The 17060-nt window shown below is 33.0% G+C and overlaps 2 protein-coding genes across 3 annotated transcripts in view; both read right to left on the reverse strand.

Moving 5' to 3' along the window:
- Window positions 1-2875: 2875 nt before the first annotated feature.
- On the reverse strand, window positions 2876-8026 carry LOC120092846 (probable magnesium transporter NIPA2). Of its 2 annotated transcripts, none has more exons than XM_039051076.1 (9): window positions 7773-8026; window positions 7489-7562; window positions 7242-7298; window positions 6468-6558; window positions 6007-6167; window positions 5798-5925; window positions 5588-5725; window positions 4049-4141; window positions 2876-3516 (listed from the first exon to the last, which is right to left on the reverse strand). In XM_039051076.1, exons 3-9 carry the CDS (start codon window positions 7249-7251, stop codon window positions 3328-3330), a joined length of 810 nt encoding a protein of 269 aa, XP_038907004.1. In that variant the 5' UTR covers window positions 7252-7298; window positions 7489-7562; window positions 7773-8026; the 3' UTR covers window positions 2876-3327. The 2 variants fall into 2 exon arrangements, with proteins under 2 accessions (XP_038907004.1, XP_038907003.1); XM_039051075.1 differs by having other exon boundaries at window positions 7489-7683.
- Window positions 8027-9532: 1506 nt separating this feature from the next.
- The window catches only part of LOC120067288 (small subunit processome component 20 homolog), a 44214-nt gene continuing 36686 nt past the window's right edge, over window positions 9533-17060 (reverse strand). Inside the window, 7 exon segments of the mRNA XM_039018829.1 lie at window positions 9533-10075; window positions 10863-10995; window positions 11092-11613; window positions 12542-12781; window positions 13797-14076; window positions 14164-15926; window positions 16014-16079. Coding sequence (XP_038874757.1) covers window positions 9819-10075; window positions 10863-10995; window positions 11092-11613; window positions 12542-12781; window positions 13797-14076; window positions 14164-15926; window positions 16014-16079 — 3261 coding nt within the window. The 3' untranslated portion in view covers window positions 9533-9818.

The following is a 17060-nucleotide window of genomic DNA, read 5'->3' on the forward strand; positions in this document are numbered from 1 at the left end:
TGAAGTTCCCTGCCCCGGAATGTCCCATATGAGCAAAATCCAACATATCCATCTCTCTACTCACCTCCAAAAACTGGTCTACATTCCCCCGATCACTACTCGAAACGACCGTCAGATCATTATAACTACTATTCGCTGCTGCTACATCCCCGAAAACATCCTTATATCTCAAGAAGTTCGACCAATAGGTAACACCCTCCATCCAATCATACTCTTCCTTCGAGTCCCCGCCAGAGTTTTCGACTCCGGATTCGGGTTTCTTAATCTTCTGCTTCACAAGCAAATATTGGTGCCTCATATTCTGGACCTTGGTAGAAACATCTTTCCAAGTCCACTGCCATGGATACGCCAAAGAATCTTGAACATGGTGCACAGAATTAACATAATTCGCAATTGGCCTAAACTTTTTCTCACGGGTTTTCATCTTAGCTAGAGTTCCATCAGATACCATTTCTCCATATTTATCAATCAAAGTCCTCTCTTCAGCTTCAGTCCATTTCTTTCGCTTCGGGGGAATCATCACACCAAATTAACTCCCAATTTTACCACTCAAACAGAATAAAAAGAAAATCCCAGATATAATTTCAATCAAAACTCAAACCCAGAAGCTTCGCATCAAAGAAAATCAAGGATCCATCAAAACCCCAACTCAAAAACCAAAATCGAACAAAACCCACATCGAAAAACCACCAAATTCGAGCAGAGATATGTACTTACCTGACGAATTGGAAAGAGAAGGCGACTTTGAGGATAAATTGGAAGGAATTTTTTGAAAAAAAAAAGGAAACAAAATTGAGGTCCAAGGAAGTAGAGCTGATGAAGAAGAAGAAGGGCCCTCAGAATTTTATCAACGAAAGTAAATGGATTTTCTTTTGGAGCGCAGTAATTGGGGCTTTTTCGTTAAAAGTGGCAGCGCCAAGACATTAGCCCGAGGAAATATAGGATAAAACACACAAATAATCCACAAAAATTTATTTATTTTATCCTTTGTCAGAAGCTTATAGAAACATAATGGTTTAATTAGAAATTTAGCCCTAAACTTTTATGTTTGTACCTGCATAGTATTTTTTTAACTAACTTTTAAAATTATAAATTTAATTATTAAATTTTGATTTGGATATACGAGTACCAAGTTAAATATTAAGTTACGTTAAATGTAAAATTCAAATTTATATCAATTAGGTAGAATAGTTTTTACAAATTTCAAATTTAGAAAGGAATTTTTAGACACAAAATCAAAATTTTAGAGATTTATAAGACACTTTTAAAAATTTAGAGACCAAAGTAGACACAAATTAAATTTGTAATTTAGTCGAACAATATTGTTTGTATTTTTAATTTATTATTATATTCATAGTTAGATATACTCTAACATTGAAATTTTGAGAGTTGTGTCTAATGAAGTATAAACATTAAAAACGTCGTGAGTGAACATAGTTTTAACATAATTGGGACTCACTCATTCATTTAAGAGTAGAGGTTCAAGTCTATGTACCTCCCTTGTTGTAGTAAAGAAATATCAAAAGCGAGAATTTATTTTCGAATTTTTCAATTTATGATTAGTATGTTTTTTAAGAGTTTGAAAAGTGTCTCATAAATCAAATGTTTAATATCCGTAAAATTAAAAGTTTTTAAATGCATAATTAAAAGTCCATAGGTCTTTTAGGACATTGGAATCTAATAATACAATGTAAAAAATTTTGGTGGCCTAGGCTTATTTGACATTCATTTTATTTTATTTTAATTAATTATTTATTTTACAATATTTGAAAGGAAATCAAAACTCTAATCTCGATATTATCGTATATAATTGACATGTAATTTAATTATTATATTTTCTATACAAAATAAATATTTATTAGTTTAAAATTAATGTTAGTTGTAGTTTTTGCATGAAACAATGGTTACAAGCTAAAGCACGTTTTTAGTTTGTATTTTGACATCATAATATTTTAATTCTTATGCTTATTCTTTTTCCAATGATTTGTAAATAAAACACGTTTTTAGTATGTGTCTTGACATGGCAACAATTTTTTTTCCTGAAAACGACCTGACGACATTTTAATTCTTATGCTTATTTTATAATAATTCAGGCATGTTTTTCAGAGAATTTTTTTTAAAAAAATGATTATGAGGTCTCAAAGTGTTAGAAACATTAATGTAATATATGAGCCATAAGAAAAGAAAGATAGTTGAATTGAGATTGCATTTACCAAATCGTAATGAAAATCAATATAATCGTAATGAAAGTTTATTGATAGATCAATCGTAATGGGCCAATAATCGTAAACGTATTTGGATTGTTTTTTATCACGTTTAATTTAAATTATAAATGTGTCACATTTACTACTATGGTTACTGTTACCATTAGACATGATATATTATTTATTATTATTGTTACCATCACTATTATCGCTAGACCCTAATGGTAACGGTAAGAGTAACAATAAATATGACAGATTCATAATTATAATACTGTAAGACAATGTATCTATAATAGTAGTAACGATAACGACAAGCAGGTCCTACGTAAATTTCAAACATAATCAGATTGAGCACCCCCAATTCCATCTGTGCATTTGAAAGTTTAGGAATCTAATTGATACCAATTAAAGTATCTTTGACAAATTAAAGTCTTTCAGCTTTTGAAAACCATCAATGCATTAATTATCAAATATGTATAGATTTTTTTAAATTTTAGTTTTACAAAATGGATGATTAGAATATATGTATGGATGATTTCCAAAGAAAACTTTGTCTAAGAGACTAAATCGATTTATTTATGAAAGTTTAGGAATCTAATTGATACAATTATAAGTTTCACACATTTTTCAAGCGGAACATAAGAGGAGGTGTAAATTGGAGAGGCTAGAGATGAATTTCCAAAATCCAAACTACAATCTAACTATCACTTTTCATAATTAGAAGCTAATTTCATACTGAGTTACACAAGAATAGAGCTACACCATGAGTTGCAAAAAGGGAAGCCAAGGACCAAGGACATGGAGGGAGGCTTTTATCAATTTTTGCAGCTATGTCATTCATATTCACTCTCAGTTAATTAATATGCAACTAAAGAATGAATTAGCTTTTAGTTAAAACTAATGACATATCTAGGAGTGATTCTAAAATGATTAAAATGATTAATGTCATTTTTCAAAATCACTCAAAAAATACTTTTAATAGTACGAAAAATGTGATTAAAAGTGTAAAATTGAACCTTGAATCGATTTTGAGTGATTAAATATGTATTTTTTGAGTGATTTTAAACATGACAATGATTTTAACAATTTCAAAAATCACTTCCAGACATAGTGTGGTTTTAAACTATAACGTTCTACCGCTATATTGATTTTGATTTTGATGAGGATAGTTTTGGGTTTGGAAGAGAGGGGGTTCAGTGGCAGGACCTTTTCCCATATCCTTTGTTTTGTGGAGGAGGAAAGTGCCAGAAAGAATGGTGATGAATCCACAAACTTCAGTTGCAATTTGTGTTGCACTTTGTGTGTCCCAATTCTGCACAAAATAGAGTTTTTGCTCAAGTGAAAGAAACAATGAGAATACAAGTCACAGGCACAGCTCAAGTTTCCTTCCGACACTTCCAAACATCTCAAGCCAAGCTTTCTATGGATACCAACATTCCATCCTTGTAGCTAGAGAACTCTCTTAACTACTTTCATTTTGGACTCTAAATTCTTATACCTTTAATTTTATTTTCCTAAAACTTTTATTTTCCATGACATATGTATGACATAGAGTTTTATACCTTTAATTTTATTTTCCTAAAACTCATAGGATCATTAAATCCTAGGTAGATGACCACTACAGATTGAACTCATTCCTTCTAAATCTTTTTATTAAACTCACTCACGATCCTTATTGATCATTAAGCCAACTCAGGATAGTTTCATTTTCAATAATCTGAAAGAAAATTTCAGACAACGGCTAAATGTGAAGTTTAAAAAAAGATGCTTTGAAGAACTTAATCAGGAAATAGATGGAAGTTTTAGAATCGTGCTTTTACTGGGTCCCATGGTGGTTCACTCACCTTAAACATAATCATACTTGCAAGGATGGTAAAAGTTGTGAACGTCACATAGTAAACTGGAGATATAACAGCAGAGTTGAAAGCATCAAGAGCCTGTGAAGATAGTGATCAAACTATTAATCAAACTTCCTCCTTGACATCAAATTTTAAAAACCCCAAACTCAGACATGTGAGACAGATATCACACGACAAAAACACAAAAACACGACGACTTGCCAAGAAGCATGAATACACATCCGAGACAAGGATATAACAATGACACATCAGTTTGTGAAAAACTAGGATATGACAGCAAGAAGACATTTACTCAGACTCATTAATGTGGTCCTATACTATGATTATATATTACATTAATTGATATGTGCCTAATAAGTGTCTGGTTCACATTCAATTTATGCAACTAGTGATTGGCACATGCCCATTATGCAGCGTTGAAGTGTTCAAATGTATCATACTTATTGGATGTGGACATGTTAACCAACAACGTATATCTTAACATATATATATATTTCTAGATATTCTGATATGTTTTAAATATTTCATATGATAAAAATAAATTTGAAATCTAAAATTTTAATCAACAAAAAGAAGAAGAAGAAGACGACGACTATTTATGAGAAAAGTGAGAAATCATCCAACAACGTTTAGATTCGCTACACTTGAAAATAGAATCATAATTTAGAGTCCTCTTTTCTTCTTATTTTATTTAGGTTAGGTTTCTTTATAATTAAGCTTTTGATTACCTATCATTTTATTTCTTTGTAGCGTGTCCCTAGCTCATACTTAATGTATCTTAATTTGTCATTATTGCATTTCCTTATATGTTTTAAACTCTAAAAATTATTAACTAATCAGATACTCTTTTTTATGTGATGGACACATGTCGAGAGTGGGTTGGAGAGTGTTTGTGTTAGACATGTGTTCAACAGAACACATGGCACATGTGATTTGAAGAAAAGTATGCTTAAAAGTTGGGTTGAAGATAATTTATTAAATACACCCTTTCGTGTTCCTATATTTGACTCTAATATTCATGTCTAGATTTCAAACCGTCACATTTTTATCCTTAGTTTCCATTCATGCTCACTTTTGGTTTTTTTGTTAATGAATTTAAAATAATTATGTCGTAAAATTAATTCAAATACAATTAATTTTTTCTTTTGAATTAATAACTAGAAATTAAAATAATTGAGTGAAAAACTAAGAGTAAAAGTGTTAATCTTAAAACCTAGAGGTCAAATGGAAATAAAACTAAAAAACTCAAAGGTAAACGTTTAACACTTTAAAATTCAAAAACCAAATAAAAATTAAACACAAAACTTCCCCTAGAAATTATAAATAAATTGAAAAAATGACCTTAAATCTTTGTAACCTAACACTGCTGTATCGAATTATTTAGGATTCAGAAGTGAAAGATATCATTATACCTAAAAATCTTTACAAACACAGTGAAAAGTCTTCTTTGTGGCAATCTTCACGTGTTGTGGGTCAGATGTTTTATTGAGTATATTTATATAATTGAATACTTCAAAATATTACCTTGTTCAAGTAGATCACCTGCAAAAAACAACAGCCAATCACAAACACAGTGAAGAACCATGTCTCAAAGTACTTGAATTGATTCATTCCTTCAAATGTCAACTTGGCAGCAATAGCCACTGCCTTGACACTCATAACCTGAGGAAAAATACGAAAACTATCATAACCTTGGAAAGATGCACTATCAAGTTTCAAAGATAGTAAACGAACCGTGAGAGATCCGATGAGAGAGCAGATTCCAACATATATTATCATATGGGACTGGCCATAGAGTGGGGCATATCGAAAAATGAGTGCTACAACTACAACTATTACTAGGAATGAATAGACCAGAAATCCTGAAAGAAGTGCAAGAAGCATAAATTAACATCCAAATCTTGGAAAACTTAGTAGCTTCAGGAAACTCTAATAAATTATACCTGGCTCTGTAGCAAGATGCCATACTTCCTTAACAGATTCAATCTTTTTTTCCAGTGGAGCATGCAAAACAATAGTTGTAGAACCCACAACACAAAGAACACAACCAAGAACTCCAAAGATATGCAGCTTTTCCTTCAACATAAAGTGAGCTAGGACTGCACTGCATGAAATTGTTGCAATTGTTTTATTCATTCATCAATTATGATGCATCACAAACTACAGTCAGCAAAGTGCACACTAATTTTTCGCTAGCAGATTGGATTTCCTTTTTTTGATAAGAAACATTTTATTGATAAACGAAATATCTAAAGAGATACATGAAGAGCCAATGGAAAACCTCAAGATAAAGATAAATAAAACGGAAAGATGCTATCAGATTGAATTTTCAAAACCGATCTTCAAGAATTTATGCTATCAGGTTGATATTCTATAATGTCTGGAAGCCTTATGTGTTATATACCTGAAAATAATGCTCAAAGCCCCCAAGGGAGTGACAAGAATCGCAGGAGCATATGCGTAAGCAACAAAGTTTGCAGTCTCCCCAACACTCACTATGAAAACCACACAGAAAGAAATAAAGAACTTCATTGAAGAGAAATGAATTTAAGAATAAGACTTGGCTGATGTTCAAGCCTTCAAGGTGTGATTGTATTAACTCAAAGTAGAATATTATAGATTTGTTAGGGCAACATATTTAGAACAACTTCTTATATGTAGACAAGTAACAAATTGATGCGAGTTAAGCTTAAAGGATGACAAAATACTTTTCCAATTAGCATAAAATTCAACAAAACTACAGCTATTGAAGGGAGGGAAAATATGATGGGTATCATGAGTTCCAATTTCCATTGCAACTAATTGTAAACCATGACAATAGAACTGGCTTAAATAGAAAACCATGATAAGCACACAATAAGTTATTGGAGGAAAATGAATAGATAGAACAATTTAGGTCTCATTCAATAACCATTTAGTTTTAGTTTCTGGTTTTTAAAAAGTTAAAAGCTTATAACCACTACTCCCGCCTATGAATTTTTTTATTATGTTATCATCTTTTTTACAAATTTTTTCAAAATTCAATAAGTTTTGAGAACAAAAAAATTAATCTGGGAATTCAAATGTCTTCTTAAAAAGAATGAAAAGCATGGTAGAAATGATGAGTAAACAAGCCCAATATTCAAAAAGTAAATAACGATCAAAACGGAGGCTATACAATTTAACTTGTAGAACTTACAAGTTATCATCCCAGCCCACCACCAAGGTTCGCACAAGTAGGAAAAGCCTCCAGATGCTGAATACATTGAAGCAAACACAATAATAATAATAAAAAGAAAAAAGAACTGAAAAAATTTCTTCCAAATCAGATATTCGAAACATGTTTTGCAATGTTCGATGATTTCTTATTAGAGGTTCACCCTTACAGTTTTTTGTTCATAGCTTTCTTCATTAACAATAAAAAACGAAGGATGATCAAACCAAACCTGCTCTGGTTCCAGCAGCCCCTGAATTGATGAGACCTTTCTTCTTGATAATAGTACTAGACCCAATAAAGACGCTGGAAGAAACAGCAAGAAGAAACCCACGAACATTATCAGATGAAATCACCATAACTTAAACAGAAATATGAGGATTAGTCAAACTTCTTTGCAGAGCCAAGAGACATCCAATCCAAATTCCTACACCCATCATCAAAAAGTAAGAACTCAAGGAAGAAATCACAAGAAACCCACATCAGAAATCAAGAAAAAGAACAAACATATCAAACCTCTTGGCTGCCCAAAAAGCCTAAAAGGCTATGAACCCACCACCGCCATTTCTGAAAAAGGTCTACTCGATTCGAGAACCGCCATTGATGGAGATGGGTTCGAAAATTTGATTGACTAGGAGTTGGGTGAGTTGTGGTTTGGTTAAATTTTGCATTCGAGAGGGTGAATGGGGAAAAATAGAAATACAAGTACGGTTTTCAAGTGTTCTTGCCGCGCTTTTCCAATGGATTCATTTGCTTCTTTTGGTATCTTTTTACGCTTTTTGATGATATTGTTAATTTACAGTTCTTTCAAACGCTATTTGGACACGTCATTGAAACTGCGTACGGACAGCTTTTATAACGGGAATACGGAATCGTCTGGTCAACTCCAGCTTGGCCATGCCGTTTAATTTTTTTTTTTCCTTCTTCTCCATAACAAAGTAAAATATGGACTAAAGATCATTGACATTCTCCATAGATTTTATTTTTATAGTTACAAAGGGGGCTCTCTTAGCGCTTAGTGTAGTAAGGGCCTTCTGCTTTTTTTTTCATCGTCACTAAGGTATTTGAATTTTCTTGGAGGGGTGACTGACGTTCTTCATAGTTTCACAATAGTATAATATTGTTTATCACCATTTAAATTCAAAAAGACTTAAAATTATTTTAAATAGTATGATTTGAACTTCAGTAAAAGATTTAAAATTAGTTATTTTGTTTGAAACAAAAAATAAATTGAAATGAATGTGTTTAAAATGGAAAAGGAAATAAAGTTTTTTATTAAAAAAAAAGGTTAAAAATTTACATAAACATTAACAAATAAGCAATTCTGTAAAATCCGAATATTGAAAATTAGAATATGAAAGATTAAATAAGTAATTCCGTAAAATCCAAACATTTTCGTCAAAAAAGTTTTTAAAGTAAAAAAAGATTTGAAAGCATTCTGGATTTCAACATAATAATATATATATATATATATTCAATGACAAACAATAAAATTCATTACGAATTGAAATCCCTCAAAATCATAAGGTTCCAAACAGGCCATTAATGAATTTTGTTTTTTGGTTTTTGGTTTTTTTTGGGATAATGTGGGATGGAATCTAAAACTCTATCGAATCTTTCATCTCGAGGTCAGATAAATCATGTATCAATTGAGCTATCCCCATTTCCACTCTAATAACTTTCATTATAATTTACCCAAACAAATCTTATTTTAGTAGAGATAGCTATTTTTATTTTTTTATTAATATATATATCTTTTGCTCCTAATTTAGCTAATATGAGGCTTTGGCCCTACTTTTAACATGCAGATAAAATTATTTGCTTTACTATAACATTTAAAGTTAATCAACCTTTGATCTTCAAAAGCCTATAGACCAAGAATTATTTTCATTAATTTTCAAAGAAAATTTTATCATTATTCTTTTTAGAAATCACATTTTCATTTTCATTTCAAGATTAGATCAAAAGCCAAAGATCAGCCTATAGACCAAAAACTGAATAATCATTTTCATTAATTTCCAGGGAATGTTTATCATTATTCTTTTATAGATCCCATTTTCAATATTTTTTACCCCAGTTAACAATCACATTTCTTAATTAAGGACTTATTTAGAACGACTTTTTGAATCCTTAAAAAAATGTATTTTAAACAGACTTTTTTAAAGTACGTATAACATCACCCATCAGGAAATAAATAACTCCCTATTCACAAAAAAAATCCCAAATGTTGGCTTTCAAACTCTCATATATTCTAAAGAAGCCTACCGATCCCCTAATAGCATCTATAAATAACTAGTTACTATTAACACGAATATATGAAACATTTGATTACAACTTTACAAGGAAGCTACAAAGAACTTGTATTCCTAACATAATTAGATAAAATTGAATAATTTATACACCAAATGAACAAAGAAAAGGGGGGAAAACCCTATAGCAAAAGACAAAATTGGGAAGTCAAGTTGTAAGATCTTGATCTTCCTGACTCCAAGATCCTGTTGGAGTTGATAATGACTATAGATATATTTGCAACATCTAACCTAATCTAATCTAATCTAAAGGCTACAACATTCTTCTTGACATTCTCATTGTTGTTATCTTCCTTCTCTTGCTGGCACGTTGCTTTTCTGCAATTCGTAATTTCCTTTTCGCGTTTCGCATAGGATTGATGACGGCCATGCGCTTCTCTTCTTGCTTCCTCTTGTCCCTTTTCGCCTTCAGACTCTTCTTGATCTGGTTGTACACCTGTACAAATTTCTGAATCCCCAAACAGTTCTGTATTTTATCACATACTTCTTGGGCCAACTGTACCATTGATTCTACAAAAACAAAGTTAAAAAAAGGTCATTGCTGCATGATAGTCTGTTTCTCTTTATCGAAATGTTGAAGAAGTTGAACCACTAAATACTAAATAGATCAAGAACAGATAACGAAGTCATCATTGAGTAGATAACTAGTGAGATAAAAAAAGAAGAAAAACATTTGAATGCATCCTAGGATGCACCAATCTTTTTACCGCCTAGTTGTCTAACCATAGTTTTCCATATGGTCAACTCTTTCTTTTTGGTGAGAAAAAGATATATATATATTAGTTTTTTTCCACTGTGTAGTTTGAGTAAAAAGATAAGTATAGCCTAAGATGTACCCAATTATTCATAGAAGAACTGTAACAGACATTGTATTTCGGCTATCCTGCCGAAAATCATAATCTATTGCAGCCCAACTTTTACCACAAGAAAAGGGCTATAATTAATCAAGATGACATGAAATGAAAGAACAGCATTTGTGAAACCAAACTTGACAATACGGTGACCATTTCCGAGTAGAATGACAAGGATTCTAATACACAAACCCCCTCAGATGTTAGGAGCTTTAAAAGCACTAAAAAACAAGATTAGATTGCTCAGGAATCTCAGAAAATGTACGAGAAACTTTCCTTAAAGTAGTCTAGTAAATAATGAATGATAAAATCTATAATGAGTCTTGATGCACAATTGCATTAGTTGGTTGCACTATATTTGCTTAACACGTTTATAAACGGCAAAACAATCAAGGCGATAAAAGAAAATTGAGTACAAAAAGGTTTGAATTGGAAATAAAGTTTACCTGGGATCATTTTTCCAGAAAATCCTTCACGGACTTTATACAAAGGCAACAAAATTTCAAAAGCATATTGTTCGCAATCTTCTACACCGACTTGTGATGATATATTGCGGAAGACATTGAAAACTATTGCCATCTGCATTGAAACACGACACGAACTATTAATGGAAATCAGAGGGAGTATTAGGTAGAAATAAAGTTTTTAATAAACTTGAAAGCGCATGGAGAGAACCTGTATGGTATCCATTTGAAGAGCAACCTTCCCCATCTTTTTTAGCAAATTTGAGATGAGAAGGTGACGGATCTCCTCAGGACAGGCATCATTTTGATTAAATACTCCAGTTATACGAGGTAAAAGTATGCTTCTTCCTTTTCCAGATTCAAGCAACTGGAATGCTTTGAGAAAAAGCCTTTGCTCGGATTCTTCAAGCGTAGACCAGAACGGACGTGAGTCCGCATTCTCCACTTCTCCAATGACAGAATGCAAACCACAAATAGCAAAAACAAGGTTTTGCACAATCAAATCAGCATCTTTATCCGTGAGTTCTGACTTCAACTGATAGCAAAAGGAAGTAGCAATTAAGAAGAGTCTACTTGGCTTCATAAGAGAATAGGCTCCAAGCAATCTTTCTGAATTCCTTCCGTTATTCTCGATCACAATCTTCCTGAAATATGAGGCTATCATGCGAGTTGAGATGCTACGTATCCACATATGTGGATGAAGAAGCAGATGACTAATCATTTCCCATATATCCTGAGGAATACAAAGAATTAATACAGCATAGTATCAGTAATCCGAAATCATGTGAAGGGTAAAACTAATGTATTAGACGAAACAACATTAATGGTTAACAACAACACATATCAGCAATCTAGGTTTCCACTACACATTCAATAAACATAAAGGACAAGCGGATAATAAGTAGCAATATAAAGAGAATAATTAGTTCCAACGTTCGCATATAGACTAGAACAAAACGACTGACTGAATTTCTACATGTGATATAGAGAGAATTAAGGAAACTAGGTTAATCTTTTTTGCTCCCTTTTGTGTAACAATTCCTATTATGAGTCCCCCCTCATGTATTTTGCATCTTTATCGTTATTGATTAATTCTTGGATATTTCTCCTTTAGTCACTCTTTGACTACACCAACTCAGTACTGCAGCACCTGTCTAGGTCAACATCGGCTACCATTGGTGGAAAATAAGAAAACTCTAGTCAATGCAACTCAAGAGGGATCTTTGTGTGTTGTGCTCGTTGCCCAACAACACACAACTAAAGTGGAACCTTTTACTTCCTTATCAAGAACTCTAAATCTGGTCTTGGCTCTTTTGTAACTCACTCTTAGGTGATGGAAAGCACTTTAAGGGCCTTTTATTTCGTTTATCAATTGAAGCTTCTTACTACGACTCTAAGAATGCTCATAAAAACATAACTAGGTGGTCCCAAGGCATCCTTTCCTTACAAAACTGGGGCCCCCTACTTTAGTATTTTTTTTAGGTTCTGTAGATAATGAGACCAAAAGGATGTGGTAGACCAATCATAAAAATATCGTGACTGTATAAGTTCTCCAGTAATGCAGCGTCGAAAGAATACCAAGGAGAGAGCTCTTCCATGCAATAGAAACATAATAAAATACAAAGACAGATCATAGATAGAAAAATTTGACAGGAGCATACCTCAAAATCATTCTTGAAGAATAACTGAGGGAATCGGTGCATCAACTTCTCTAGCATCACTAACGAATAATATGCCTCCTTCCAAAAGGTAATGGTAGTCTCTGCAGAAATGTCTATTTGCTCATTCATGGTAACATCAACGACAGACTGCAAGATGCCCCTGGCCACTGGCAAAACAGTTTGGATATGTCTTTCAAAACCTTCCTTTAAAGCTTCAACTTCAACTAATAATCCCAACACCTGTGTACAAAAAATAATGTCAATTCCTTTTCACTTCAATATATTTGTCTTCCATTTGTTCTTTTTCCTACAAATGAAAGAGATGGTTATGAAGAAAATTAATGGGTTGAATGAAACTCAAAGCCTAAAGTCCAAAGCTATATTACTCGAAAAGAGAGAAAGAACAAATTGCACAAATCATGGCGAACTAATTACAAAAATAATAATAATAATAAATAAATAAATTACAAAAAAATATGCACCAGCAAACTTGTCCAACTGGAGAAAACAAGAATACAGCCCCATACAAAATATGCACCTTCCCCTCCTCTTCTATTTTTTTTCAAGCCAATACTCTTACATGTTGTAAAAGTGTTGGGTTAATCGGTGATTTAATATAGTAGAAGAGTAAAAGGTCCTATGTTCAAACCCCTGTAATGTCATTTTTTCCACAATTAATATTTATTCACTTATTGGGTCTTCTACAAATTGTCGAACTCACAAGTGAATGGGAGTATTAAAGTGTTGATATAAATTAAATTTCCCATAACCATCAGCTTAAGCTTTTGGGTTGATTGGTGGTTTAATATGTCTACATACTATTTGCTTAAATATTAGATGTGGAAGCAAGTCAAACAATCAACATCAACTCCCTGCTCTTGTAAGGAAAAAAAAAAAAAAAAAAAACTAGGATATCCAAACCTATTGTTTAGTTTATCGTCCTTAGATAAGAAAGGAAGTTTTCATTGAGAAAAATAAAAGAATGTATATATAGTATTTGTTTACTTTAAAAGAATGTACAATGTTATCAATTACTTTAAAAGAGTGTACTTGTAAATATATTATTTGTTTAAGCACGTTGCCCACCAAAGCTTAAAACATATCCTCATGTTAACTGCCTAATTGAAAATCAGTTTAGCAAGTTGATTGAAAAGTTTCAAATCGCTCTAAAAGAAAATAAATTAAGGAAACTCATAGAACTGTAATAAAGGAGGCAATATATATAACTACATTTACATCTGTGTATGTTTTTCACCTGCGCTGCGACATTCCATAGTTGCTGCTTTTCTCCCAAATACCAAGATAGACCAAATTCAAGTATAGAATGTTGAGATCCTGGACTTATGCGATCTGTTAGGCTCTTTATTACAAGACCAGTCATAGACCGAACATGATGATCATGATCATTAGCCAAGCAAGCCACCAAACGAATAAATAATCTCTGAGAAATACTATCCACCACACTTTTTGAAAATTTAACCACAATTGCATGAAGCATCTCCAAAACAGCTTCTCTTCCTGTAGAATGCTCATACCTGCAACAATAGGAAAATCTTCTAAAGACAGAATTAAAAAAAAAAAGAAAAAATATATAAAGAAACCAGCTTAACGCCATTGGTCACCTTAAATTTGAGAGCAGAAAATCCAAATGTTGCTGCAAGCGCTTTTCTGAAAGATGGTAATCAAGCAGAAACTGTAGTAAGATTTTGCTACATTTCTTCCGTATTGGTTCGACTTGACTTGTCACCATCAATTCTGCTACCCGAATAGCAAGATCATAAATCTCAGGGACAACAAGCTTGCGACTCACAATTGCCTTCAGAAGTGAAAGGGCAACAAAGGATGGATTCTTGTCAATATCAACAAACAGCGGAAACTGAATTAATAAATGTAGCTGATCTGTGGAAAGTGTAACTTTCTCATTTCGCAGAAGCACAGTTAATAATCTCAAACATGATTCTACTAGTGGATTGCGTGGATCTACTGAACTCTGAGCAATATGCAACACTACTCCCTTGATTTTGTCAGCTTGGGATTTGACAGATGGCAAAGGCAGTCTTAGCAATGGAGTGAGACATCTAAGTGTTAATGATAAAACATCCTCATATTTAGAAGTCAAGCAGTTTCCTAACAGGGGAACAAAAGGGTCAAGCATTGATAGCAACTGAGCATGTCCTTTCCCAAGTTGCATCTTCTTCATGAACCCATGCAGAAGCTTAAGTGCAAACACCACAATAAGGTGTGAACAGGGTGACTTGACAAGTATTGTCTGACACGAAACATTCTTTCCCCTGGAGACATCTCTAGAATGTTTGTTTGCATCTGCCACCGATGAGATTTCACCCTGTCCATTTTCACCTTTTACTCCATCTTCAATGAGGCCATTGATGAAGATTAGGAGGTCAGTTTGATTGACAGAAGGATTGCTTTCAAAACCAGCAGCTACACTAGTTAGCATATTTTCCAATTTGGTTTTAACTTTTGGGGTCAGATGCTTCTTCATATGATCAGTAACAGGTCTAAGGAGCTTGAGTGCGTGGCTTTTAAATGTTATGCTTTGGGCTATCAATTTCAGTGTTTCAAAGGACTTCTGTTTCCTTGTCTCTTTCATTTTCGAGGCCAACTTTTCAACCTCTTTTTCCTCGGCAACCTCTCCAAGGATGTCTTTCTCTGCTACAGAAATGAGATCATCCAAAAGATAATCTATCTTCCCAATGGCTGGGCCAGTAAAGAGCTTAGACAAAATAAAATTGAGTGTATACCCTAACACATGCATCTCGTATCCTCGTTTTAAAGATCCTCTCAAAACCCTAACTATAACCTGCAAGTATTCAGATCCAAGTACCTTCAAACAAGCAGCCAGAGAAGATCTAGCTTCATCACGGACACTTTCTAAACGATTCTTCAAAAAGTTTACAATATGCTGGATGATGCTCAAAAGTTGTGAATCCATAACATCTTCTGGAAGTAATTTCAACAACTTTAGTGCAGCGAGATGGACATAAATATCAACTCTCTCCGACTGAGAGTTCATAAGTTTTTGTATCTTTGGGAACACATCTTTACTAAGGCATGCTTGCATATTGTTCGTCACAACCGTACTGCCATATAATTGCGTTGACCCAACTTCTGACATATTCTCTTGAAAATGGAAGTTGTCTAAAATAGAGCATATCAACCGCATCAGAACCTTCTTTTTATCAGGGTGTTTAGTGAGGTCCCGTAAGCATCTTCTTAATAGAGCAAAATATGACTTCCATTCCATTTGACCAGAAATTGAAGCCAGCGCCTCTATACAAGCAACTCTAATATTCTCTGCTTTTCCCTCTTGTAAATCAAACAGCATATTGAAGAACAGTGGCACAAAGACGTTCTTTGTGATAACCTTAAAGAAAAAGGGGTGAGGATAACTTAAGCAACTTCCCAATCGATCATTTCACCGTATAATTAATATTAAGAATATAGAAAGTACCTCAGGTACGTTGACAGTAGGAATAGTATTTTTGAAGCGAATCAGTGCCTTTGCTCTTCTAAGTTTCTGCAACATAAAATTTATTTCTTGAAAAATCACGTGAAATGGAGATAACAATTTGACAAGAAGTTAGAAATCAAAGTTTTTTTTATAAGAAATAAAAATTTTCAATTAAAACAATTGCAAGGAGATTACAATTGAGTTTTCATATGGAATTTTTTTTGTGCAGGTTTAATGGTTTCTTTCCCTAGTTGTTACAGACAAAAAAAATCTCTTATTATTTAATTGAATGCCTGCCCCCTTCATTGAAATGTATAATTGAAAACAAATAGGAGCCTTGAAATTCTGGACGGGAAATATCAGCAAGTTTGGTGATATCTTTTTGTGGTCCTCAATTTTATGGGGAAAAAAAATTCTGAAAACCAAAACATTCCATGCATACAGGACCTCACTAAATACTGAAATTTCGTGGTCCTTTTCCTCAGTTTTATCCCGTAAGCATCTTCTTGATTGAGGATCGAGCATTCTGTTAGGATACTCCCTAACGAGAGAACTCAAGAATACAAAGAACAAACAGACAGACTAAAAGACAAAATTATATTGCAATATCCATGAAGAAATTACAATATACCATAGCCTTTCGGGAGGATACTCTCCCAAATTTCCCAATTAGGAAACAACTACCAAATTCTTCATAGCCTCCTCTAAACCCATTCCATCTATTTATAACTAAAAATCCCTAACAAACTTACTATCTAATTACTAATATGCCCTCCTAATAATCATATTCATATTCTACTAATAATCCTACTATTTCCCTAACTAGGGGCCTTACCAGTGTAAATGCCCAAGGCGCATTAAGATGCAATGGCCCTTTGGAGCCTAGGCACAAGGTGCACAAAACGCCGTGGGCTTTTTTTTGTGAGGCACACTATCTATAAAAATATTACATTACAAAGATGCATATTTGAAGTAGAAATATGGAAAAAAAGACCCCAAACACAAGAAATTTTGCATTTAGGCTTAGTAAACTTGATTCTTTTAGTT

The sequence above is a fragment of the Benincasa hispida genome, chromosome 12, assembly GCF_009727055.1.
Source record: "Benincasa hispida cultivar B227 chromosome 12, ASM972705v1, whole genome shotgun sequence".
Taxonomy (NCBI): domain Eukaryota; kingdom Viridiplantae; phylum Streptophyta; class Magnoliopsida; order Cucurbitales; family Cucurbitaceae; genus Benincasa; species Benincasa hispida.